This window comes from Spea bombifrons, chromosome 2, assembly GCF_027358695.1.
Source record: "Spea bombifrons isolate aSpeBom1 chromosome 2, aSpeBom1.2.pri, whole genome shotgun sequence".
Classification (NCBI taxonomy): Eukaryota; Metazoa; Chordata; class Amphibia; order Anura; family Pelobatidae; genus Spea; species Spea bombifrons.
In genome coordinates, this window is record NC_071088.1 from 116,767,373 (window position 1) to 116,793,500 (window position 26,128).

At 38.9% G+C, this 26,128-nt stretch overlaps 1 protein-coding gene across 1 annotated transcript in view; it reads left to right on the forward strand.

Moving 5' to 3' along the window:
- HDAC7 (histone deacetylase 7) overlaps positions 1-26,128 on the forward strand; it is a 51,109-nt gene that overhangs the window by 18,981 nt on the left and 6,000 nt on the right. Inside the window, exons 2-19 of the mRNA XM_053455907.1 lie at positions 5,933-6,105; positions 6,596-6,686; positions 7,532-7,649; positions 7,911-8,026; positions 8,872-8,994; positions 9,472-9,581; positions 10,286-10,457; positions 11,391-11,581; positions 12,021-12,224; positions 12,653-12,869; positions 14,017-14,150; positions 14,269-14,389; positions 16,051-16,100; positions 18,040-18,147; positions 19,121-19,176; positions 19,320-19,407; positions 20,948-21,067; positions 21,956-22,053. Of these exons, the coding sequence (XP_053311882.1) occupies positions 5,933-6,105; positions 6,596-6,686; positions 7,532-7,649; positions 7,911-8,026; positions 8,872-8,994; positions 9,472-9,581; positions 10,286-10,457; positions 11,391-11,581; positions 12,021-12,224; positions 12,653-12,869; positions 14,017-14,150; positions 14,269-14,389; positions 16,051-16,100; positions 18,040-18,147; positions 19,121-19,176; positions 19,320-19,407; positions 20,948-21,067; positions 21,956-22,053 (2,290 nt within the window). The remainder of the gene's footprint in view (positions 1-5,932; positions 6,106-6,595; positions 6,687-7,531; positions 7,650-7,910; positions 8,027-8,871; positions 8,995-9,471; positions 9,582-10,285; positions 10,458-11,390; positions 11,582-12,020; positions 12,225-12,652; positions 12,870-14,016; positions 14,151-14,268; positions 14,390-16,050; positions 16,101-18,039; positions 18,148-19,120; positions 19,177-19,319; positions 19,408-20,947; positions 21,068-21,955; positions 22,054-26,128) is intronic.

Here is a 26,128-nt window from a genome sequence, read left to right on the forward strand (position 1 = left end):
CTTGTTCTTCTCCAGCTTCGTCAAAATCATTTCCACCACTGCTGTGCTTTAAGAACTTGGTCTGCATATGATGCTATAAAAAAACACAATGGAATAACGCCCTTTGTCATGTACTTATACTATTTATCGAACCATAAATATGGTAATATTTTGCTATTGGTAAAAGACGAGTGATTATCACCTGTTCTTGTGCTCTTGGTTACATCAGCTTTTGCAACAAAACAAAAACATACTATAAACATACAATTTCAGCTACCATTTAGTTAATATCGGTTAATTACAGTCTTTCCTTTATATGTTGTGCTTACGGTTATCAAACTCATTGCGTTTCATCATTTCACACTGACCGTTTTGGAATAATAATGACACAGGATATAAGCAACACGGTTGCACAAGCTAATTTCTGGTTTCATAATTGTGAATAAATATTTTAATGACTTCAGAACAAGGGATTGAAGCTTTTGCCAGTGCCAATAAAATTTAAATGTAGAAAACGTGTTACGTCTTGTTAATTGTGTCAGATCTCCAAAGGGGAAAAAAAATGAAGCCCAATGTATACCAAAGGTAGCCTGCCCATTGAAGTTTCTTACGGGATTACCGACGCCCAATTTCTGCTCTTTTATGTCGAAATGATCTAGTTTCCTTATAACTCCACTCAAGGCGTACCTTAAACCCCTCCACCCACTGTCTGGGTCTGTAAGACCCAACGCCCTTGTCTTTTATACTTCAAGCTAATTAACATTTTGTCTTCTGAAGGTTTTAAACTAAGGAGCATAAATATCAGGATAATGACCTCTTTTATTTCATTCTATATCACCTCTGTTCCCACAGGTGTTAGGGAGGGACTATGTCCTTTTGTCCCTATAGCAGTGTGAGCTTTTTACCATCTATCTATAGCACTTTCCAAAATACCCCAAGGTAGGGAGTCTGCAATCTCCAGCAGTTGTGGGCGAATTACAACTAGCCCAACACCACCAGGAGTGGCACGTGTTTCTTAGCTTTAATCTAGTACCTTACTGTCAGAAGAGCCGTCTGGAGGAATAGTCGTTCTTCACAATTACATTTTTGCAAATTTGGTTCCCAGTTTTCATTAAGATCACCTTCCACCATAGACTGTATTTAGTTTCAGAGATAATAGTGTTATGTATAAAGAGCAATACCAGTGCAAAGTGGTAATGGTGATGGAACCGTTTGGCTGCTGCAATGGGTGTACCAATTTAATCTAGATGAGTGAGAACCAGACCAATGGCCATCTTATTAAGATGAGCAGAGAGCCAGGCTTTCTAATAAATTAAGGAATTGCTGAAGGACCTAACAACGAAAGGGGAAGGAGGGATGTTTGGACCAGACTCGGCCACCTTGGGATAACCCCCATTAGCTCATCCAGCTATGAATTTAGCAATTAACATTAGAAATTTGCATTAGCAATCGCTCACAACAATTAAAATGAGGCAATGAGCAGTATCGGCAAGAAAATCACATGATAGTACGGCACTCAATACAAGAAAACTGGTTGTGTATGATACACGTTGAACAAGTCAATGGAGCATATAAAGCAATGAGTTATGGGTTATTAAAGAACATTGTTATTTTATGCCTGAAGCACCATTTCTCACTTAGAACACACTTTGATCTGCGGATTCCTGGAACAATATCATTGTATATTATCATCATCACCACTTGAGAAGTAGTTTATTTATTTGTATTATTTTTCACCGTGATCTCTACGTACAATCAAAGTACAGCCTGTGGTAACTCACATAGCGTTCCAAATTGGGGCAGGAGGAGACCAGAGATCACTGACTCACCCCGCCCAGGAGTTCCCACGGGCCTTAGCAAGACCTGGCACCTACCCCAGTGGTTTTGGCAAGAGTCCCAAGCCGTCTTGACATGAACAGATGGGATATATTTATTCTTGTGCTGTTCTATATAAAAATGTTAATGATTGCTTTTTACATGTAAAGCCATGTAGCCATTGAGGTCTTCAGTTACAGAAAAAAATCGGATTTTATAGGAGGCGGCTCCAACTTTGGAGAAAAACAATGCAGAGTAATAGCTCTGGTGATGATGTGGTCACTGCCTTGGAACGGAATAGTTCCACAGCACGTAGTAAGCATTAGGCAGTTAGAGGTTACACTGTGTCTTCTGCTGGCCAAAGTGGGAGAAGACAGGAATGCAACCGGCATTCATGGCTTCGCCCTGTTTAGAACTACCCCAACCGCTGATCTCAGTCTGGCAAACTCCAGCCTATATGACCCTCATCTACCCAAACAATTTAGCCAGCATTAAGCAGTGCCCAAACATTATATTTACTGTGTGCCAGTGCCATTCGGTGTCACTTGTGTTGGTAAAAGTGTTTCCCAAGTTAATATGCCAAGAACAGGTATCTGTTGTGGGGAAACATAATTACATATTAAGACTTAGTATATCATCTGACCCAGAGCCTTCCTTGCAACAATTAAGAAGGGATCTCGAAAATTGCATCATTAATAAGGTGTCTTCGTCATTGATATCGATCAGGAAGGGTTACCTGCGCAGGAGAACTATTATTTGCTCAAGAATGGAAGCTATGTTTGCTCTTCATGCCTACGTATATGATAATAACTTAAATGTGTGTGTTTTTTTTGTAAATGTCGTACAATTGTAATATTAAAAAAGGGAATTTCAGAAAGTATGTATTTGTTGCTATCAGACTCAATGGTGTTAGATTACTTAAGGAAGTGTCTCATCTCTGTTCTGAAGGTTTTCCCCGTGCTTCCTGTTATTGCAATTACAACAATGATCAACAAACACTGAAGGTGTTTTAGAAAACCTGAACAACATTGTCTAGAAGGAGCTAAAGTCACTTTTGCTCCCTTGGGTCAGATTTGTGGGAATCCCCGTTAACTGCAAGGGACAGAGACCAAAGTTTTGCTAACACTACCAGCAAACAAGTTGACATACAGATGTATTGAGAGCAGATAGTTATTAAGCAGGCTGCATGAGTAAGCCTTGACTATTTCTAGAGAACTTGGGTTCTCTAAAGTCGGTAAGCTTTTTGGGAATAGGTCCTGTGAAAGGACTTCTAGATTACAAAAGGCCTAACAAGACGATAGGCATCGTAGAAAACAAAAATTGCAGACAACCGCACTCTCGGAATTATATGTGTTGGCAAGTTTTCTTCTCCTGGCTTTATAAAAAGACCTTCTTAAAGCGTTTCTGACTCTAGGCTAGGGCTTTCCATGTCACGAGCAATCTAATGGGAAATTCCGCACCTGGGCCATTACACCAACATTTCAGAAGAATATTTCCCTGCTACACAAACAATGACACAGTCCTTCAGGTGAACTCCTCAACGTGTCATCAATGTACATCTCTATAGACAAATATCGTCCCATGTTGGGAATTATGGTAACGGTTCCCTGCTCATTGTACTAAAACACAAGGTTGGGGTTACCTTTTATAGATAAGACATTATATTTTTAATAATACAATTCCAAGATCAACAGAGCTTGGATCATAATACTTACCAGCATGGACTGGCCTATGTCATTCATTTTCACGTTCCTTTTGCTTTATAACTGGTGCCGAAAATATGATAAGCTTTATGCGTGTGCCCAAAGTGCCCGGCTTTCAGTCCCACAGCTACATTCATTATTTTGTTTTTATCCCCCTCAAGGCAATACAGATAATGATCAGTTTTTGTTGTATAGCCTGGTAATCCATAGGACAATAACCAATATTATCATAAAGTGACTCACTGTCAGGCAGATTTACTAAAATGTGCTAAACCAGTCTTATCTGTGAGATGTTTATTTTGAAACCCGATAGCTTGCATTTCAAGTTTTAAATAATGCAAGTAAATATGCCCATATTTTTCTAAATGCTCATACGAACACCTGCTGCATTCCTGTCCTTTTTACGCACAGTAGAAATGGTACGGAAAATTCCACCATCGGTTTAATTACTAGTGTCCGTTATGAGATCTTTTTAAAAAATATTGTTCTAGTTTTAGCCCAATCTACTAGACCAACACCTCAACTACCTATCATAATACATGTGGTAGACAATACAACGGCTCAGGGTTAATCACCCAGCCGGACACTCCGACAAATGAAAGTCTATGGAGGAACGGACTTTGTTAGCATTGCCATAAAGGAGTAGCACCGTGTGATGTTTGTGCAGGGAAAGTCACTCCAGATATCGCATCACCGACAACAATGGTGATCTCTCCATCTGCAGATAAAGGAAGTGTGTTGGAATTTTTATGGGTCAATTGTAACCACTATTTTTGTTCCATAGGACTCCCCTTTTAAACTTGACATGAGCAAAGCTGGGGGCTTTTGGGTAGAGTTATGTGCCCCATTCTCATGGTCCACTTTTTACTGTTTTTTCTTTTAACTTGATTTAGTGTGTTAGTCTCACTGCTTATCGTCGTCCAGGTAGTTGATTCATAATGTACAGAAATCTCTTGACGGAGCAGAAAAGGCATCTGCCGTACTCACAAATAATTAGCTGGTCAAGAATTATTGATGATCTCCCTCCATTCATGGAAGGTGAGGAATGCACCTCTATGGACATATCTCTGTGACTCTCGTGTCAGAAGGTTAAACATTAACTGATGATACTTAAAAATAAAAATAAAAGAAATGACTCTGGAATATTTAAAGTATTTTTTACTGTATGAGATAATCATCTTCTGTATGCAAATAAAAGTGAACAGAAATATTTTTTGTAAATTCTGCAGTGTTTGGGGTTAAACTGTGCACATTCATCTCCCGAAACAGGACAATAAAGGTGTCGTGATCACTGCTTGTTACATACGTGATTTAATCTTAAAAATGTTCTTCTCCACAAAGTCACAAACTAACTTGTTATTTTCTTTTAAATGTAATTTCCTTTTCATCTCTGCTAATTATCTATACCATGCATACAAAACATGTGAATTATTGTTGGTTCTTTTAAATTGGGGCTAACATGGTAAACATGGAGCTATTCAAAGTTTGAAAAAAAGTGGGCTTATCTCCATAGTAACGACCTGTATGGTCCAATCAACAGGAACATTCCATTGGTTGCTACAATGATAGGGCCGTGTTTCCATGACTTTTTCGTAAATAACCCCTCTTGTTGTCAGAAACCAGTTTCTTTAACGCTTTCTTTTGTCCGGTGTTGTATTTGAATACAAGGAGGATATATAATAACTGAGCAGAATGTATCATTCTTTTAGTGATTCTTTTATGTATAATTGTTGCAGCATTAGCTTGATTGGGTAAAACGATTCTAAGATTTGAAAATTGCGACCATGTGATGTAACATTTAACAAGAAAAGCACCTTACATTTATACATGTGTAATAGCAAGCTGAATAAAATGCACTTATGTCAATGCGGACATGTCTAAGACTGAGTCATACAGACAAAGCCAAGTTATGTCACTTTTTGACTCCCTTATTTGCTTATGGCTGTTGTAGACACAGCCTTTACCTGTGTAATAGCCATGCACAGGGATGCTGCCTTTCGGGAAGGAAGGTACATTGCCTTTCTTTTGTATGTTTGACTTAGATTGATACTTCCTGGATCAAGGTCTCTGAAATGAGAGCATTTGATCCAATTTAATCTCCTGAGCCACGTTTCCCAGTTTTCAGTATGTTTTCACATCAGCACATACGTCTCAGACGTTAGCAGATCCTCCTGTGCTAAGTAAAGAACAGCCCGGGCCTTTGGGAGGATATCCTGAAGCCCACATCCGTTGCCTTGAGAAATGGAGGTGGGAACCATTGACCTAGAACGTTGCTTTTGGAGTAGTTTACTGTGCTGCATATTAATTGGAGAATTGAGGCCTAGTTTGTAACCAAGACCTCAATCATTTGAGTTAAAATTACTAGATAATGTAAGAGCAACCAAGAGAGTTTGGATTGATTTTATGTTCATCAAACTTTCTGTTTTGTCTTCTAGTGGATTTGAGTGTTCCAGTCAGTGCTGTCCTGACTCAAACAACCCCCATGGAGTTCCACCTTGTTCAGCACCTCAGCCAGCGCCCTGACGCGGCAATCTTAAATATGAAACAGTCCCAACAACCTATCTTCCAAACCATCAGCCAGCACCAGCAAGCAGAGCACAAGATGCGGGTATGTTTATATTAACCTGATACTTTCCTGGGTATTAGTGTCACAATGTGGTGGGAACTAAATTATAATTTGATATGATTTGTAAGGGTGGCATCAGGTTGCAAGGAACACTGAGAGTTTTTTAAGGGCCCCTGTCTACCAAGGTCAAGGTTTGGGTTATGTGTCACTATACTTGGTGTACTATACTAGTGCATTGGAATGGCACAGCATCTCAGACCAGTCCCGCTACACGCGCATGTGCATGGGAAGGTGCGAGTGAGAACATAAGGCTGTGCAGCGATGAAGGAGGCATTACAAAAGGTGGGGTGGAACTGGCACCTCTAGCTTTAACAAAACTTAGGTTATATTGTCCCCTTTGACAAATGGGTCGTTGTGCAGTTACAGATAGTTTTTATGGCCAGACCATCACAAACACAAACCTATATGGACAAGCGTTCTTAGACGCATACACCCTCAGTCATTTATTAATCACATGCTTACCCAACCACAGCTGAACATGGAGTCTGCTTGCCGAAACGCGGATCATGGACGTCAAGAGCAAAGTCTGCGGCAGCTCGTCCACAAGGAGAAAAGCAAACCAAGTAAGGATGCATCTTGCTACATGGTTGTCACTGTTGTGGATGTGAAGAACAAACGTGTGTTAGCTGGATACAATGAGAATGCCAATTGTTTATAACGCTTTAAATGCTGAAAAACCTTGCTAATTACTCCTATAATTTATGTTGACTCAGATTGACAGTTTTGTCCATTTCAAAGGGCTTTTCAGAGGCTGGGTAGCTATATGTTATCATTTCTGGCTAAGCAATCATAATATGTAGTACAGCATTTCTGTGAATCACAGGCTTACTACACAGGCGCTGTACAAAACATCTGTGAACGTTCTGCGCCATTTTGAGAAATGTTGTATCGTAATGCAAGGGCGCCCTCTATAGATAACTCAGCAACAATCCAACAATATATAGGTTTCATGGTCACAAATAAAGCAGATCTAGACGTTCTAAGCGGTCTGTGTTTTCTCTGGATATTTAATATTTCTTGTGCTTCTTAATATTCAGCTTGTGCCTTTGGCTCGGTCTTTTTTAGGGAAATACTAGGTAAATGATAGAGAAAAAAATTGACTACTACTTAACCGCCCCAAATGTAAATTGTATAGCTCTGTAGACCATATTCATAAATAAAGGTTAATAATATATATTATTGATAAGACAGATCAGGAATATATGTGAGCATCCACAATAGACTGTTTGTGTTCGTATTTCAATCCTGTCTACTGCTTTGTACTACTTATTCATCGTGTCTGCTGCTCTGATGTTTCTTCCACAGTTGTTCTCATCTTACAGTCTTGTCTCCAGGTGACTGGAGTCTGTGTGTATGTCTGCAGGAGTTTACCCGTATAAACACAGCTTATTTTTCCATGTCCGTTTAGGTGCCATGGCTAGTCCTGCAGTGAAGCAGAAGTTGCAGGAGATGATCCGCAATAAACAGCAAGTTGCACCAGATCGCAATAATATTGTCAATCACAACAGCCCTGCCATGCTGTACAGGTATGTCCACGATTAATGGTTTCGTAGCCAGTAGGGGTTTACTCATTATACAGTATGTTTTCTTCCGAACTAGTCTTGCATATAGTTCAAATGGGTGGAAGAGGCCACTAAAGAGGCCTAGTAACTTTTTATTTCAGGAGGCGATTTATAAAACCTTGATTAGGCAAGGTTATAATCTGATGCTTGGCTCCTTAACCTACAAACACTTATTGCTAATGTTTCTGTTGTTTAAGCATTGTATGATTGTGGTCTCTTCAACAGGCCCCCAGAGATTATTGAACAAGAACCGCACCCATCCTCCATCATGGCTAACCTCATTCCTCAAGTGGGTTCCAACAGCTGTAATCCATCCGAGCATTTCCCTCTCAGGAGGACAGGTGCGATTTCATTTAGAGCATTGTATTGTCACTTAAACAGGAGTCAAGATTGGGTCATAGGATCAACTTCTTACAGATGTAGTCCTCCTTGCATCACTCTTGAGTTAAGCTGTTCCACCAGCCCTGACACCTATGTCCACTAACTTGCATGGATTTTTCTGTACTTAAAGATCCACTGGACTTGAAAAGTTCATTTTTATAGCCATTATAAGTGTGTAACAATAACCTGCACTCCTTAAGTTACAATGTTTCGCCTGTTCTCCCATTAGCAGTTTGTTCAACACTTGGGTAGTTCTCTGTCTCTGTAACCACAATAATAGACTCCCATTTCAGTCTACAGTGATATACAACATCAGTGATTGGAAATTGGGGGGGGGGGATAAGGTGTCTTACTGCAGCGCCATTGGCAAACGTTCCCCTTTTCTTACTTTTATTTTTAACCAGATAGGTTCACAGAAGAAAGGATAACATCTTAAACTATACAGTTTGGATGTTCATACTGTGGCACTTTTATTAAAAGGCTTTTTTTAGCAATTAAAATTGTTTTCTAATGAGTGAGTTTAATTCTTAGTACTCAATACTGTGCAAACAAGATGAAGTTTAGTATAGTAAGAAAATGATTTACTCCATGAAGGTGGAACTTATATCGAATTGTAAGCCCATGTCTATCCTGGTACTATCCATTCTTGACTCAGGGGGAAATGTACCCACTCCTGTTATTGTTTAGGTACGGGTTCAACTCTCATTTTACTGATGTCCGTTCCCTACAGGGGGCCCAGATTTAGCCCCTACACTTTGTACAGTGTCACATAAACTCTATGCACTGCCCTTTATCTCCCCTTCAGCCTCTGAGCCTAACATGAAGTGGCCTACCAGGTTCAAGAAGTCTGGAGAGCGGAGGAAAAACCCACTAACCCGTAAGGAGAGTGCTCCACCTGCGCTCAGAAGGAGACCCCTAGATACGCAGGGTGGGTTTATTATATATAAATGGGTCCTCTGTGCCTCAGATTAACCTACATCGCACATCTCTAGGATAAATAGATTGGCGAGAGTACATTTGAGAGAGAGGAACTAATTGAGAATACATTGCTTGTGAAGGTTGGAATCTGCCACTAGTTATCAGATATTACATTCTCTGACGTGAATAGAATATGTAGAAGTAAATGATGAATTGACAACCATGCTTATTGACCAGTTATAAGGCGCACTCGCCAAACGAAAACGATGTGGATCACTATTGTCCCCACAGTACATTTTTGAGTTGTAATGACTCTGTAAGCCCCCTTGTTTATCCAGCATGAACATTGTCTTCAAGTGCCCTATTTTTATTCTATCCAGTAAACTTTTCCCTTTAAATAGTATTTCTATAAAACATATTTGTAGTAATCTGTGTGAGACCTGCTTGTGGCATCCTTTGTAAGCACAATCTGTCTGTTTCATTGCAGACTCTTCGCCCAGCAGTAGCAGCACCCCAGTTTCTGGATGCAGCTCCCCAAATGATAGCATCCCAGCCGAAAACGGAAGCCTTTCCTCCCTCCCAGGAGCTGCCTCTGAGGTAAGGAACTTCCCATGTTGTACACTGAGAATAAATTGAAATAAGCTGCCTGAGTAAGTAACACCTTTTGTACACTAAATAAACACTGGTAAACATTTAATATATAATATAATATATATATATATATTATATATATTATTATTTAATATATATAATATATATATATATATTATATATATTATTTAATATATATAATATATATATATTATATATACACAGCCTTCTTAATGGTGGAAGCAATGGGTAGGGTGATAAAGGGAAATTAATTAGATAATGCTAGCCCTGCCACCGATCGCCCCTTCTATGACATTCATTTTTGGGCTTAATATGTCTAAAACAATTACACAGATTGATAAACTACTGTATTTACAATAAAGTCATTTACGTCTACTAAAAGGTGCGGCAGTTCCCCTTTAACAGAATAGGAAAACAAGCCAGCGTATAGATTAATCATTGGCCTTTTTGCATGCTTTTTTCCTTTAGTAAATAGTATTTGAGATATGTAAACATGTCTAATGGGTTTTATTGGGTACAGTTATTGCAACATAGGCTGTCAGGGCAGGGCAATCTCTGAACTGAACAATGCGGATACTTGTCTGAATCACTTGAGTTCCATCTGAGTGTTCCACAAACTGAATTAAAAATAATTGACATTTTCTAATATCCTACTTGAGACTCTGGCTTAAACGGTTTTCCTTATTCAGGGGGACATGGAGAGGAGAACATTGCCAGGTCTGGTTCATCGCGTCCCACTTGTGTCACATCCCACGATGTTCATGCCAACGATAGAGGGTCACGATGGTACCAACTCTATTGCAACAGCTCGCCTGCAGCCAGTGATCATCCTGGAACCCTCAGGGACCCCGTTAGTGGCAGGTATGTGCTTTATAAATTAAATTGAATGCCACTGTGGAGACTTGGGCTGAATTGATAATTAGAAATAAAGATACATTTTTAAGGACATCAGCGAAACACAGCAATCAGATTCAGACATGCATGGTTTTAGTTTAGTTTACTTCTTTTTTGGGCTTCGTGTCAACAAATATGGCCAACAATATCAGATAATAAATGCCTATAGTATCATAATCCATTAATAGAATAAGCTATAATAGAATGGGGAATTTTATTTACTTAAATCATCAGAGAATTTGTATTTCCCAAGAAGGCTAGCGGAGTCAATGTGTATGTATAATAATGTAAAACAGCTATTCCATAGAAAAGAGCACTAAAAAGTATGTATTTTTTAACTTTACATTTGTTTTTGAGCTTCTTGTTAAACTGAGCAATAAAATGGTTCAAGAAAAAATTGAGATTTAAGTAAAAATCAACAACTTAATTGTCTAGAGAAAGGCAACTCTCGGTTTCAATGAATTCTTGCACATAAACCAAGCATAAATAGTTTTTTGGAACAGATATATTCCACCAAATTACACTTTATCAAAGCACAGAGCTCTGTACTACCATCTCGTGGTTGCTAAAGGGTAGCAGTAGTTTTATTGTAATTCACTGAATTTTAGCAATCAGCCTATTTCTGTTTAACATGCCGATTTAACATGTTGTAGTAAAATTGGCAAAAAGGATGTGAACAATGACGTTTGTCTAGAGCCTTAAAGGAATCACTCATTTGAATGGTTACACGGGTAATGAATTGATATCAATTATCTGCTATATCAGTTAGGTATCTGACTGTGTTGTTCACCGTGTTTGTTGATCTGTTTCTGATGCTTTTAGAACAAATGTAATTACTGTAACGTGAAATTCTGTCTGTTTTTCCGTCACTAAATATATGTTTATGATTTTTTATTTCAGTTCAAGGCTTGGGATCTGTGCCTTTACAGTTTGCTTCCTCCATCATTAGTACCCCATCGTCAGCCGCGGGTCATCACCGGCCTGTAAGTCGGACCCGTTCCGAGCCTCTCCCTCAGAAGACCAAAAACCTCTCGCAGCACCTGTTTCATCAGCAGCAGTACCAGATTATGAAACAGCTCTCGTTCAATAAGGTGAGGACTACTTCATGGCCATCAAGAGTACTCTGCTGTTAGATTCCAATAGCGCAAAAAAAATATATATATATTCACTCCAATTTACAGAGCATTTACCCTCCGGCTTAGCACATCAATTATGTACAGGTCCATCGCAGACAAGGCAAAGCTATGAAAGACATTCTTTATCATTACCTATACGGTTTAATTTTAGTACTCGGAATCATTTGTAATGCGCATAGTGTACACAGCTATCTTGAGCAACGTTCACGTTATTTAAAGACTATGTGCCAATTTAGACTCCAAGCACCGCAGTCTATATTTCTCTTAAACGGTTCTGTTCTGTTAATGGGAAAAATAGTAAAAATGTCTATAAACCATAAGTGGAGTACAGGAGTCCATGTGGCTTTCTTGCATGCTTGTCAGGAGGTTCTAATGTAAATCTGTTCCTTCAAAGCAACGTTCGTCAAAAACCAGCGAAAGGCGAAGGTTAAGCCAGATCCCATCGGAGGAGATGGACGACAGTGGAGCAGCTAGTGAGATGTCCACGGAAACCGGAGGAAATCCCACAAGAGCGCGCGGGGAGTCTTCGAGGGGCAGTCAGCTCGAGGCGCACAGCGGCAGCCAGGCGGTGGTTACGCAGCAACACTTTATACAGCAGGTACACTCAGCCGCGCAGGCATCCCGCTTTCCGCACTGCAGCCAGTGATATAAATATATCACACACACACACACATATATTAGAAACCCATTGTATGTATAAACAATGGGAAAAGTATCTTACATTCTTGGTCTCAGGATGTGCATGATTATTTCTCCTGATTAAGCATATATCTCCCTATTAAGTTGCTAATTCTTTTTGATAAGTTAGAAGGAAATTGGCTAGACATGCTACTTTGCCCCTTTGCAGTGAAATACTTACCACCTCCAAGACATTTATGATGATTCCTAAGATAAAAACATGTGCAAACGTAGTTTTGATAAGTTAGTTACGCTTGGAGCAATGAAGATGGCAGTTTAAGATGAGCTAAACTGTAGGTAAGCCTGATACAGTGACTGTACTATGTGATCTTTTTGGCTTCTTTTTAGGCATATGTATGGGACCAAAGTCACCATCGGAACCATCAGCATTTGAAAAGGGCTTCACCGTTTGAAACTCTGAGACCAGTACAGGGATGTGAACATCCTCCTCTCACCAGAGCAAAGTCTTCTCCTGCTTCAGCTTCTCTGTCTCCTTCCGATCCTTCTTCCAAAACAATATCGCTACCTGTCCCAGAACAAACAACCAAACCTCGCTTTACAACAGGTGAGTGGAGGGATCACAGCCTCACAGGTGCCTTTCTTAAAGATAGACACCGAGAATGTTACTTGCCTTACAATAATTCTGGATTATAGATCACAATTGCACCATATGTAGCAATGTTAGCCATGATACTGCAGGTACCAAGCAGAGTCAGTGGTGCCCCCCAATAAGCTGAGTAGTTAGTAGTAGTAATGCTAGTTAGGGTTCCTAAGTCATCTGGAAAGCTTACACTAATTCTACTCAGTTATCCAATAAAGGCACCACTGTTCCCTGTTATCCAAAGCACTACATATATAGAAATAAGAAAAAATATTATTTCCCTTATAACACCATCTTACTTTTCAGTTCTGTACAATGGGTAAGCAGGACTTAACATTTAGAGCATCACATAACCATTTAGGCCTATGGAAACAAATCTGTGTAGAAGAGTTTACAATCTATTAGGAGGTGTAATAGGCAGTTTGTGTTTTGGTTGGATACCTTGGTAATACTAGCATCTTCCTCGCACGATTACTGATCAGACCACTATGCCTTATTACCGGCTCCTGCATTGATAGTTTGCTGTATCACCCAGCTTCTGCCACATGATGGCAGATTCAAACCTTGCAGGAGAACCAGGCGCATCACTAAATAGTGCCCCCTAGTGTCCACAACGTTTTCTAGGACAAATTCACCAGCACAGTGCTACGCTCCCAAAGGGCAGTACTTTGCATATGTTACATAATTACATAGTTACATAAGGTTGAAAAAAGACCTAAGTCCATCAAGTTCAAGCCTTCTACCTAACCTTCCTTCTCTTAATCCAAAAGAAGGCATAAAAACCCTGATGAAGCTACTTTGAATTCTGCCATCAGGGGGAAAAAAATCCCTTCTTGACTCCAAAAGGCAATCGGATTTCTCCCTCGTCTTACATAAATGGTCCATATGGCAACTCCATGTAATATTTATAGTCATTCCTAATTGAGAAGCTAGCTACCTTATTGACAAAAATGTCTCAAATATATTTCAACTGCAAAAAAGTAAAGGCATTGTACATGTAGTGTTTCTCCAATTTATGATTGCTATAGTAAGCAAATACTTAGCACGCCTATAAAAAAAACCTTAATTTTGTCCAGCAATAAATTTCATCACCCTTGTTATTATTTGGCAGGAATTGTGTATGATTCTACCATGCTGAAACATCAGTGCACCTGCGGAGACAACAGCAAACACCCAGAGCATGCTGGGAGAATCCAGAGCATCTGGTCCCGTCTGCAGGAGAGAGGCTTGCGCAACCAATGTGAAGTAGGTCATTCCTGCGACGCGATGGTCAGGGAAGGTGTATCAATAGCGAGGGTCCTTGACTGGACATAAGGAGTTAAATGATTAATTGTGTTATTCTTTTCTTGTGTCCGTGTCACAGTGTTTGCGCGGCAGGAAAGCTTCTCAGGAGGAGCTGCAGTCTGTACACACTGAGACTCATGTTTTGCTGTATGGCACCAATCCCCTCAACAGACTTAAACTGGACAATCGCAAGCTGGCAGGTATGTCCGATTGCTTTTATCATATTGACATTTACATCTGAAGGAGGCAAAAACTACTCATTGTGTCCTCTTGGCAAATGGATGAGATACAGTGTCCATTATTAAGTGTAAATCGCATCAAGTGAGCGGGCTTCCTGACTCCCTCTAGTGGCCATTAGAAGCAAAACATCTTATTAATGCTAACCTTTATAAACGTACACAGCACCATCATATTCTGTAGCGCTCATTATCACTAACAGATGAGTATTTGACAGATTGAGAGTAGTTTCAAGAACACGATCACGTAATAATTAAATACAAGAAAAGAGTTACAGGTTAAAAGAGTTAATATTTTTGTCACTCAAAAAATTGTCACTAGGGTATTAAAAAAACTGAATTTGTTAAAATTTGTAAAAAGTTTGATTCTTTATTTTTATTTTATTTGTGAGCTTCTAATATAGTCGTTAGATTTATACTTACTGGGAAAATACTTTAAAGCAGCTCAGCTCTTCTGAAAAACAGAACATGTAGGCTTTTCTACACTTTTTTTATGGTTTTTTTTTTCTCTAAAATATTCTGCGTAATATAGTAATTTTCTGGTTAACTTCACCAAATGTCGCTAATAGTGACAAACTAAATCTGCAAAAAGGAATATAACAAAAAAAAACCCATTAGAAAAACAGCTTTATATAGTACTATTAGTTGTAATGTGAAATATGACAACAAAAATAAAAACTTTTAAAAGTTGCTTTCTGCAGTACTATTAGCTATTACCGGAGGTAGCTTATGTACTTTAAGCATTAAAAATAACGAAGAATAATTATTTCTGGTATAATTGAGCTTAAGTTATAGTAATTTAATTTCTTGCGCAGTGTGGTACAGTAAAAATGGTATTAAGGTACAAGAGTCATTTTGGCTTGAATGTCACAGTCACAGAGGTTAATTTCGATCCTCTGGTTTTAATGATGATACAAATATTTAGCATAGTTTTGGTTTTGATGAACATTTAACTACTTATGAGCGATCATATTATGGACATAGAGATTAATAAAGGGGATCACTAATTGTAAAGCTAGGGTATAGCCTCTCCCTGTGGAATTAAAGGAAAAAATACATCAGCTTTAGGCATTTGGGGAACTGAAAAAGCAAGAAAAGAATTTATAAAGGTATGACTTTATTAGAACAAAATAAACCCTGCTGCTGCATCGGAACTCCCAAAGCTTAAGTCAATCCGAGAAAATGCATTTTTTAAAGATAAATATTTCAAGTTTAAGTTGGCTGCTTTAGACTTAAAGGGAACAACAAGTGCTGAATGGTTTATTTCCTTGCCAGCTATGTTGAAGAAGTACTATTGAGTCAATCACACACAGTTAAAATCAACCCAATATATAAATATAATATCTAATTGTAGCTTAGCTGTGCATTTACATTCAGAGTGGGATTCTACAGAATGACAATCCAACAGAATATCGAAACTGAATGCAGTGTAAGAGGAGCTGACAAAAACAAGACATCTAACATATCAAACATATCTAAAATGTAATGATTATGGCAACTGCAGCTTCCATACACAATGCATGTTAAAAAAGCATAGACGTGTTTATTCAATTCATTTGCCGTTATCCACCAATACATTTAATTTTTTGCCTCCAAATTGATCCAACAACATATTGTATTTGCAGGCATTTTAGCACAGAGGGTATTTGTGATGCTGCCTTGTGGAGGACTTGGGGTAAGTAAAAGTATTTTTAAACTAATAATTGTTTAATATAGCATTAGCATCCATAAGTGCGCCTCATCGCTGATTACACCGGAAAATATAACATGGTCCTCAACTTAGTGACACATACCTTCTGTTGTGCTCCCCCAAAGATAACTAACTGTGTCCCTACAATTCACTTGTTGCTGAATATGCATGTCTACCCCTGTACTCGCATATCTCTTCCCGTTTTTCTACCAGCACAATCTTCCAACCACCACGCTATTACACACATTCATTTCTCACCAGCTTTTTATGCACACAAACAACTGTATTCAGGCGCGCTGCAATGTGACTGAATGTAACATTCTTATACCTTGCTCATGCCTTTCGGTTTTCCTACAAATGCCTCATGTAGATAAATAGATGTATCATTCTCACGCTGACAATGCTTGGAAGTTTTCCTCTAACAGTAAGAAAACAGACCCCCCCCCCCCCGCTGCCTTCCCCTCTTACTGTAAGAACAGGGGGTATATTAGAGATGCGGGTATCATTTACCATTCCCCTAGAGAAATCAGTCAGACAGATATGAGAGCCCTTCATCTGACACCAGAAGCACATACTTCTGTTTTCACATTTCTTTTTCATTTAAACAAAATAATGGACCACAGCGTCTCTCTTTCTGTAAACAATTTTAGGTCTTGTATCAGATGTACATTACTGACACATTGTAAATATTCCAACCACAAATACCTTTCGTTCTCACTGTCCTACATAAAGGGTAGGATGTGACATCAAGGCTGATGGGGCCACATTCTTTACCTTTTGTTACAATGGGGCCCAACATTGAGTCACCCAACCTAGTCATGTGCCAGGCTATCTAAACCTCAGGGGATGATTGAGTTAAGGCCTCGCACATGGCTTTGATTATCCCAGAATCCCCCAGGTTTTTCCGTGTCTCCTTTGTTATTTGCCTGGCTCTGACGCGACCCTGATGAAAACAAGATGTTTCACGGGAAATGAAAGAAGAAGAAGAAAAAAAAAAAGATAAAATAAATTCCTTTCCAGTGCGTTTATTCCTGAAAACAAACCATAATTGAGATCAGAGGCACGAGCGGGCATGGGCTTTCAAGGCTGTAGCCTCACCCAAAATCATTAAGTGTTTTATTCATATGCACTTCAAATAGCGAGATGCTCTCATTCTCCGGTAATTCACTAAGACATCGTGGCGTTAGGTTACCAGATGTGATCCGGACCACAAGACTCTGATGAAGCTGTTGGTAAACTATGCACCTATCAGCACAACACTTTGCGAAGTGTTTTCATCGCAATTGCTGAGGTGGCTAATTTCAAAATTGCTAAATCATCATTTTCTGGAATTATTATTACACTATTTGTAAAGATTTTTTCATTCGGAACATTGGTAGGCTTTAATCAGAATACAAAGTTCCATTTACAAGTTGAAGAATGAAGTCCAGATGACATCTATGTTGTTCCACGGAGCTTCATTAACTTGATAGCAAAACAGTTCAGATTCCTCAATCTAACTGCATCTAAATCCATCTCCCATTATATGCGTTAGAAATATTGCTAACACATTGAGTACCACATTAATCTATAAGAACCATCCGGCCCATCTAGTCTGCCCGCTTCCCCAGAAGGTAAACTGAAAAAAAAAAACTTAAAATACCCCATTCCTCAGAAGGCACGCTTATTCATACGTATGGGGTGAAATAAAAATATATGGGCTATTTATGTTATTAAAAAAACACTTTTTTTTAGGTGATACGTGTTGCTAATATTGTAGTTTGCGTGTGCATAAAATCACATTAGAGTGTTTTATCTTTATGTATATGTATATGTAATATACATATAAGGTGACAATAACAGGTGGAATGTTGTATGTAGCCCAGTAAATTGCGGATGGCGGTAATTGTTATGTTAGCCCTGACCAGCCTCTTCGCTGTTGTAGGTGGACAGTGACACCATTTGGAATGAACATAATTCTTCAAATGCCGCTCGTTGGGCTGCGGGCAGCGTGATTGATTTGGCATTTAAGGTCACCACTGGTGAATTGAAGGTAAGTGCTAGAGAAGTATAGGAGAGGAGGATGTCCCATTGCCTTCAAGACATTACTAGAGATTTCCTATAAGGCAATGATAAACCAAGTGGTATTACAGAACATATTTCATACATTGGTCATAAAACATAACATTTTCAATAGAAAATGTCTAGTATGTAACAATGTCAATTTCACAAAAAAGTATTGGTGAAGTTTAACCGTAATGTGCTTAATCATTAATTTAATTTTCGTATTTATTCTGATTTTTTTCTTTTTTTTCTTTTTTTTTTTTTTTCAAATTTTTTATGTATCTTTTCCTTGCCATTTTCAGTAGAAAATGTCAGATTTAATATTACTTGATTCTTATTTGTTAAAGTAGTTGTCAGTTTAAAATTAGTGCAATTTTACACTTAAATATCTTTACATTTTTATTTGTCGATCACCGGCAGATTCTGCAGTGCTGTTTTAATGAGGGAGAATATAAAATTATCACGCAAAAATATCTAAGAAATGCTAGTACATAAGGAAGCATTATTTAAACTTAAGAGAGTGAATTTTAGTACACTTATCATTTTCGCATTTTTTTTCTGACGTATTTTTCAGCAGATTAAAAGAAAGGGTAAATAAAACCCCAAATTTGTATGTCTTTCGCATGCAAGCATATCTTTTACTTCTATTCAAAGGAGGTATTTCCCAACTTACATGAAAGTTTACCTTTGATGTGTAGAAGTAAAGCAAAATTGAAAATGTGGCCATGAGTGTGTTGATATACAGAAATATATCATGGGACAAATAACAGCAGCACATGTTCAAAAGTATGTATGAATGTGTGTTAGATTTGAAACAACGGTCGCAGTTATCGGGCTTAGGTGCTAGACAGACTACTATGGATGTACTCAACATGTCCAAATAAATGAAATCCCTTTGTTGTATTTTATTACCCACTGTGCACACAAACATTTAATACTAATGTTTCTTTTCATCTGTCTAGAATGGATTTGCATTGGTGAGACCCCCAGGACACCATGCGGACCCTACAACTGCCATGTAAGATCACATACATTTAATGATTTATAAAAAATATGCGACAGCTCCCATGAGCACAGTAGACATTTTAAAAGTGTTTTGAGGCACAAGTGTCTAATCGGGTATTACTGTCTATCCTGACGTTGGGTTTATTGTCTCCTTAGGGGTTTCTGTTTTTTTAATTCCGTGGCCATTGCGGCAAAGCAACTGCAACAAAGACTAGACATCAGGAAGATTCTTATTGTGGACTGGGTGAGTACGGCTGTGCAGTGGCACTAGTGTACACAGGACATCATACACCAAGTCTATACTACTAGAATTTACAGACACCCCCCCCCCGGTTAGGAGAGAATGATCACATGCACGGGAAACATCATCGTATATACCATATACCGGATATACCATCATCAATATAGTCAGCTTCAATGCAAGGTCCCCCAAACTTCGTGTTTCTGTATGCCAACTATATGCCAATTATAAGAGCTTGTATTTATTGTATTAAGCTCTATGCTCCAAGAGCCTTAGGAAGAAGTCACTCATTGACTGAATCCTTTGGGAGTTTCTTGTATGTGTTTGTAGGCATCTCCTTTCTGGATGGATAGCACACACTGAGCATGTTGTCTTCCAAATCTGCTTTGCACTACCTTATTAATGTGATGCCTAGCTGGAATCATCCCCCCCCCCTTGAAAGTTGCCAGCTCCCTCCGATGGTGTCCCTACCAATGTACGCTTTTTTTTTTTTTTACCACATTCTGTCTTTTTCCAAGCACCTTACAGCATTTTTGACAAGATTTTGCCCATTTTCAGCCTATGTAGCATTTAGAAATCTTTAAAGAATGTATTCTTGTTTGTCTAAGATGCGATTGGTGCGTCTGGGTTCTATTGGAATATAAACACAGTATTTACTTAAACAATTTATAGTTTTTGGGGATTTTTTTGTTTTGCACTTTGGTTTTGTGGCAATATTCTCTCTCTTTTAACAAGAAGTATTTATTTTTTGTGAGAATCGAGACCTTGCTTCATTGTTAGGTTTGGCACAAACTCACCACTTATTTGGTAACGTGGTTTCTCATGCTAGAATTTTGGCCACTCCAATTTTGTATATAATTTAGGAAGCTTGACTTGTGCCACCTTTGGTTTGGAAACCGAGTACTCTTGTTGTATTTGTGGTGTTTCTGTTTAGACTTGAGACTGTCCTGGTTTAAACATAAGCTATTTTTTGGATATGTGGCTGTGTCCCTTTGAAGCACAGGATCATTTGGTATGACATTGTGGTCCAGTTGGTTTCCAGCTGTGGATGTGTTGGTTCTTTACTAAATAGTTATGGGCTGTGGCTGTTTTGGTTCTTTCAATGTGGTGTCAGTTCCTCTTTTGGTTTTCGAAGCACTGGTCATCTGCACTTGAGTTGTGGTTGTTTTATTTTTCTCATATTAAAGCAATGTTAGATGATATGCAGAAAGGAGTCTCTGTTGTATCATATAAGGGGAGGTTGCATTTTACTTTTACTCTGGGGCACATAGCTTGACTGATAAACCTTTTTTATTATGTGATAAGTAAGCTGAATTGTTATGTTATACATGCTACCTGTTATGTCCTGCTTACCCATTGTACAGCTCTGCGGAATATGATGATATATAAAACAATAAATAATAATAATAATATTGCACCCTTCAACGCTGATAGTTGTTTTAGACCAACAACAGGTTCCTATTCAACTTGCTCTGCAGTAATGTTTCAGACAATGTTATCTTGAGTTGGAATAAAGATTCCTTTCTTGTTTTCTCTTCCATAGGATGTGCATCATGGTAACGGAACGCAACGAGTGTTCTACAGAGACCCCAATGTTCTTTACATCTCCCTGCATAGACACGACGATGGCAACTTCTTCCCTGGCAGTGGGGCGGCTGATGAGGTGACAACTTCGGCAAAGATCTGTCACTGTGTTTTAATCCACTACATTTATTTTTCTTTATTATAATAAACCGCAGACATGTCTGTGACACAACATTTACAATAAGCCAGCTGCTTCAGTTCTTTACAATAATGGCAGCCAGATGACATGGTTTGTTGGGGCACCGGGCTGCCCATCCCTCCGCCACTCATAGAGTTAAAGGTTGGGTTAGCAAACTTCTAGAACTGACATTTAAGATCATGTGCGCTTTCTACTACAGAATGGACTCTTGGGGATGAAGGGCTGAGAGGATTTTGCATCATAAACAGTTTATCATCGTGACTTTGATATTCTGAGGAACAAAGGATTTTTTTTGCGAGAAAGAGGGAGGGAAGATGTGGAACAGATGGGGAATAGGCATTCTTGCCCAAAATAACCCCTTTGAAAACTGTGTTATAAAAATGATAGACAGAATGCTTGCATTTCATCATTCATAGCCTGCAAGACAGAACATAAAGAAGAAAACTTTTAATCTCTAGAACTGTGAACATTTTAACTGCATGAGGAGTCACAGGCCCAGGTTTCTGCAAACCGTGTAGCATTACCTCCCGTGACCAAACGTCACTTCTGAGTTTTTCTGGGGGAGTTAACACTCGTAAACTCTTTTATATGACTAGCCATGCCAGCTTCGTAAATTGAACATTGCCCATTTGTATGTATAAAATATCGAAATGTAGAAATGGCTTCTTAAAGCGGCAATACTTATCTTGATTTATTTACACACTTTTATGTTTTTAAATGTGGATTTATGTATATATATATATACACAAGGTTAAGTTTTGTATGTAAAGCGGGTACTTCTGCTGAGAATCAGAGCTCACGTTTAAGTGACCATTTGTCTGGTTGCAGGTCGGTGCCAGCAGCGGCGAAGGCTTCAATGTGAACGTTGCTTGGACTGGCGGCTTAGAGCCTCCTATGGGAGATGCAGAATATCTTGCGGCTTTCCGGTGAGCGTCTCCGTGTCTTTAAACCAGCCTCTCGTCCAGTACCAGCATCTTCCTTTATCTAGGTTTCCCACCTCCTCTTCTTCTCCCACTTTTCACTCCTTTTCGTTTCTGTCTTTTCTGAACTTTTAGTGCATTTTAGTGCTGGTGGAAAGTGCCGGATGAGGAGAGCTGGGGACTGAAGCCCTCTGGGTGTCCACAGTCACAGGTATTACTTGGGCAGCATCAGTGCAGCCGACTTATCCCCGAAAGTTATCAGTCACTTACACTCATACATATTATAGGCACAACATGAGAGTTTGCCAAATGGTTCCCGCATCTTCCCAATACACACTACGTTATGTCAAAAGGGTGTCTGGTGCACGTGAACTCAAATGGTTAATCCAAATGTGCGATACAAAAATGCTCAAGGCTTCCTCACACAAGAAAGGCCTGAGAGGAGTGGAGTAAGTGCAGACAGGTGACATTTGGGAAATGTAATAAGGCAGAACCAGGCATTATCCGCCATTCAGTTGTTAAACTGGCCAGAAAACCAGTCTGGTCTTTGTAGCCTATGTCCTGAGCTGTGGAAATGATCTCCATATTATGACACATCTATGTTTTTGGTCCTTCCTGTCTATACTTAGTCCACCTTATACCTTTGTCAATATGCCCTTATGGTTACTTAACCCATTGGTTGCATGGAGTGTACTAATTATGCTGCCCCTGCTTGAACTGTCCCCAATTTAACCAGTTTGCTGACAGGGTAGCATGTAGCCTATTGCCCTGCAATATAAATCTGGACAGACGGCCCCGTAAAGACACCACTCTTCACCACCAGCACCACTCCACCCTGTCTATCTGCTTTCTATTAAGTTTTCTCCACTTTTTATCTTTCATTAGTGACTGTTTCACACTTTTTTATGCAACGGATGTGATGTGTGATTGTGGAGGCTGGCACACCTTAAGGTTGAACATAATTACTATACAAAGTCAAGTTAACAACTATCTCACTGCTAAGTTTTAAAACTAAGTTTTATCCTATGGGTTTTTTTGCACAGATAAAGCTGTCATGGCTGTATCAATACGTATAATGTATTCCATTTTGTCTGTGTCTCCTTGACAATGGTACAGAGAGCTTTAAAATCCACTGTTGACATAAAGATCCAGCGGGGCCTACAACAATGTAGAAGAATGGTGGGATGTTGTGCATCTGGTCTCTTCCAGAACAGCCATAGTAAAACCTAAATCACTCTATACTAAGAGTTCAGGCTGTTGTGATGGTTCACCCATAAATAAATGCACCTAGGGAGGTTAGCAACCAAGACTTTGATTGTGTAGGGGCCAACTTGATAATCCAAACTCCAGCGCTGTGTACATGCTAAATATATTCCAATATAAAAATATAATGAGGTATTCAGCCAGTTATTTACTGGGTACCTTTTATCTCCGTGCTCCTGGAGCCGAGCTTCATGGCGAAGTTACCTTCACACTCGCCATTCAGACTCCAGCACATACATAGACGCGGCTACGCAGTATTATATGCCTGTAGGGCTCTGTTTAAATAAATGTTATGGTTTCAGTCATACAGAGTCATATAAACACTGCCGCACACGGATATTTGTTTATATATGCCATGTATATAGCAAGAGCATGAAACAGCAAAGCGTAAGAAGGAACCCCCCCCCAACAAACCTAAAGTAACAGGCACAAGGGGGAAATGATCAGCAGCTCCAAGTGTAAAAACTAATCTCAGAGTCACAAGATCGCGGATTTATTCCGATTCCAGAATACATGCTAATAGAGACGAAATATTATTGTCTTACTTCCCCTTGCATATGTAAAAGGCTTGATTTAAAGGAACAAATATGAATGATAGTTATAATAAACCAAAGATTTCGTATTGATTTTTTTATGTGTTTCCTTTGCTGTACTTGTATTCAGGGTAGCCGTATGTGTTTCCCATGCATTTTTAGAACCTACTAGAAGGCTGTTCCATATTCCACCACTGTCTCAGCCCACAAACAAATTACTTGGACAAATATTTGATGTATATATCGTCCCTTTATAAGGTCAACTCTACCTCTACTTTAAACTGGTAACTCAATGACTGTCATATGTAAAGGGGGCATTAAACCCCTATTTTGTTCGGTTATCTCTGATCTAGTTATCTAGTAAAGTTCTAAGCAGAGTTTTACCATATTGAAAATAGAGAGACTCAAGTCGAAGTTCTGAGTGATATTTTGTAGAAACATAGAATTTGATGACAGATAAGAACCAATCGGCTCATCCAGCCTCCATGTTTTGCTTGATGGAAAGACCTTAATCAGTCCTTGGTCTCGACTTTCTGGATAGCCATATGCATGTCTAAATTCCCTCTCTATATTAACCTTTGCCACTTCTATTGCAAGGCTATTCCACTTATCTACTACCTTCTCATTTGTAATTTATATATTACAAAAAAGTTGACTGTTTCGTTTCCAATTTAGACTTTTCCCAATAGTACAAGAAAACGTTCTGGCATTAAAGAGGTTACTTCTTAACATAGCAACTGGCAGGTCTATTACAGGCAGTTACACTAAAAATCTACATTTCTCCATTATATTTGAAAGCCTCTGAAAGTGAGAGGTCACTTTAATTACAACTGTAAAGTTTTATCTTAGTGTAAACTGGTTTATTTCCTTAAATAATATGGCTACATGATGACATGCCAAACCAAACATTTTATTAGCCGGAAATTACCCACATCTCCCCTACTTGTCACAACAAATACTTGCTTTCTAGACAGCTCATAACTATAATAATAATTTTATATGTATGGCATTAGCTATACAAGGCTACAATATTGTGCTTTTAAGGATATATTTTACAGTAAGTACATTTTCAGAAAGCAACATTTATCATAGCATAGAATGGAAGGTGTTAATCCTCTAATATAACTTAATTTAAACACCTGCTAGGACAATAAACTGTACAAGGTATAGGTGACGTGTCTCTATCCAACAATATGCTGCCTTATTTATTTTTGAGTTGGGTTTTTAAGTAAGCATGGAAATGGAAAGTCCTACAAAACAATCAACCTTTACACATGAAAAATAGGATGTTACATTAGTACAGATGAAATCGTATTTACTAATATGAGATTTCAGTAAAGAGATCACCTGCAGGTTGACATAAGTTCAAGCGGTGACCACCTTTTTGGAATATTAGTCATTGAATGTGATATATGCGATCTCCAAATTCCTGCTGAGTAAGTTGTTGCCTTCTGTATTCTTTGGTTTTGTATTCCCTTTGTTTTAGTAATCATAAGGAAAATTTGTATATCTGATCGAATGTCTTCAGGCAAAATATCCAGCAAGACCAATTTTGTGAAAGGAACAAACATTATCTTCTGAGAGAGAACCTAGAAGGTGTTTGCTGAGACATGAGCTTTAAATGTATTAGGGTAGCTTCAGTCCCCATCACTCAAGTATTTGAGGAACATGTTAAGCATTGTTTGGTTCCAAGTTTCCACCTTGACCGCTTTTTAACAGCAGGTGGTCTTTGAAAGGGATGGATTTCCATTCAGTAACTAGGCAGTGGTGAAGACAAGCAAAGTGTCATGGAGGTTCTAGATCCCAGTACATGCCTAATTGTTGGATAAGACCAGCCCAGACCATCACTAATCAACCCATGGAGGTTTTTTAGTGGACTCGCATAGGCCAGAGATTATTGTACTGTACATGTCAAGCTGCCTTGCGTACTTTTTTGCAGATGTATCGCATTGAAGGTATTCAGATTTCCCGGTGTAACATTGTTAGGAAGGAGTTAAGTGGAATTTAGATGTGGCTGCTGCTATTCCTTAATTCCCCTCCACGTATGACTTTGCCTCTTCCTGCCCACCCGCCCTCGTCCCTCTCTTCTACATCTGGATCCGTTTTACATGAAAGGGATTCTATAAATAGGTTTTCTGCACAAAGAAAGCATGATTCCGCTCAGGGCTTTGCTTGGGATCTCTATTTCCTTATTGAATGTTTTTATGAAGCATTTCCTCCAGTGAGATTGTGAGCTCTCCGGGAAAGACATTTCTATGTGGTTTGTTCACATACAGTATAATTGT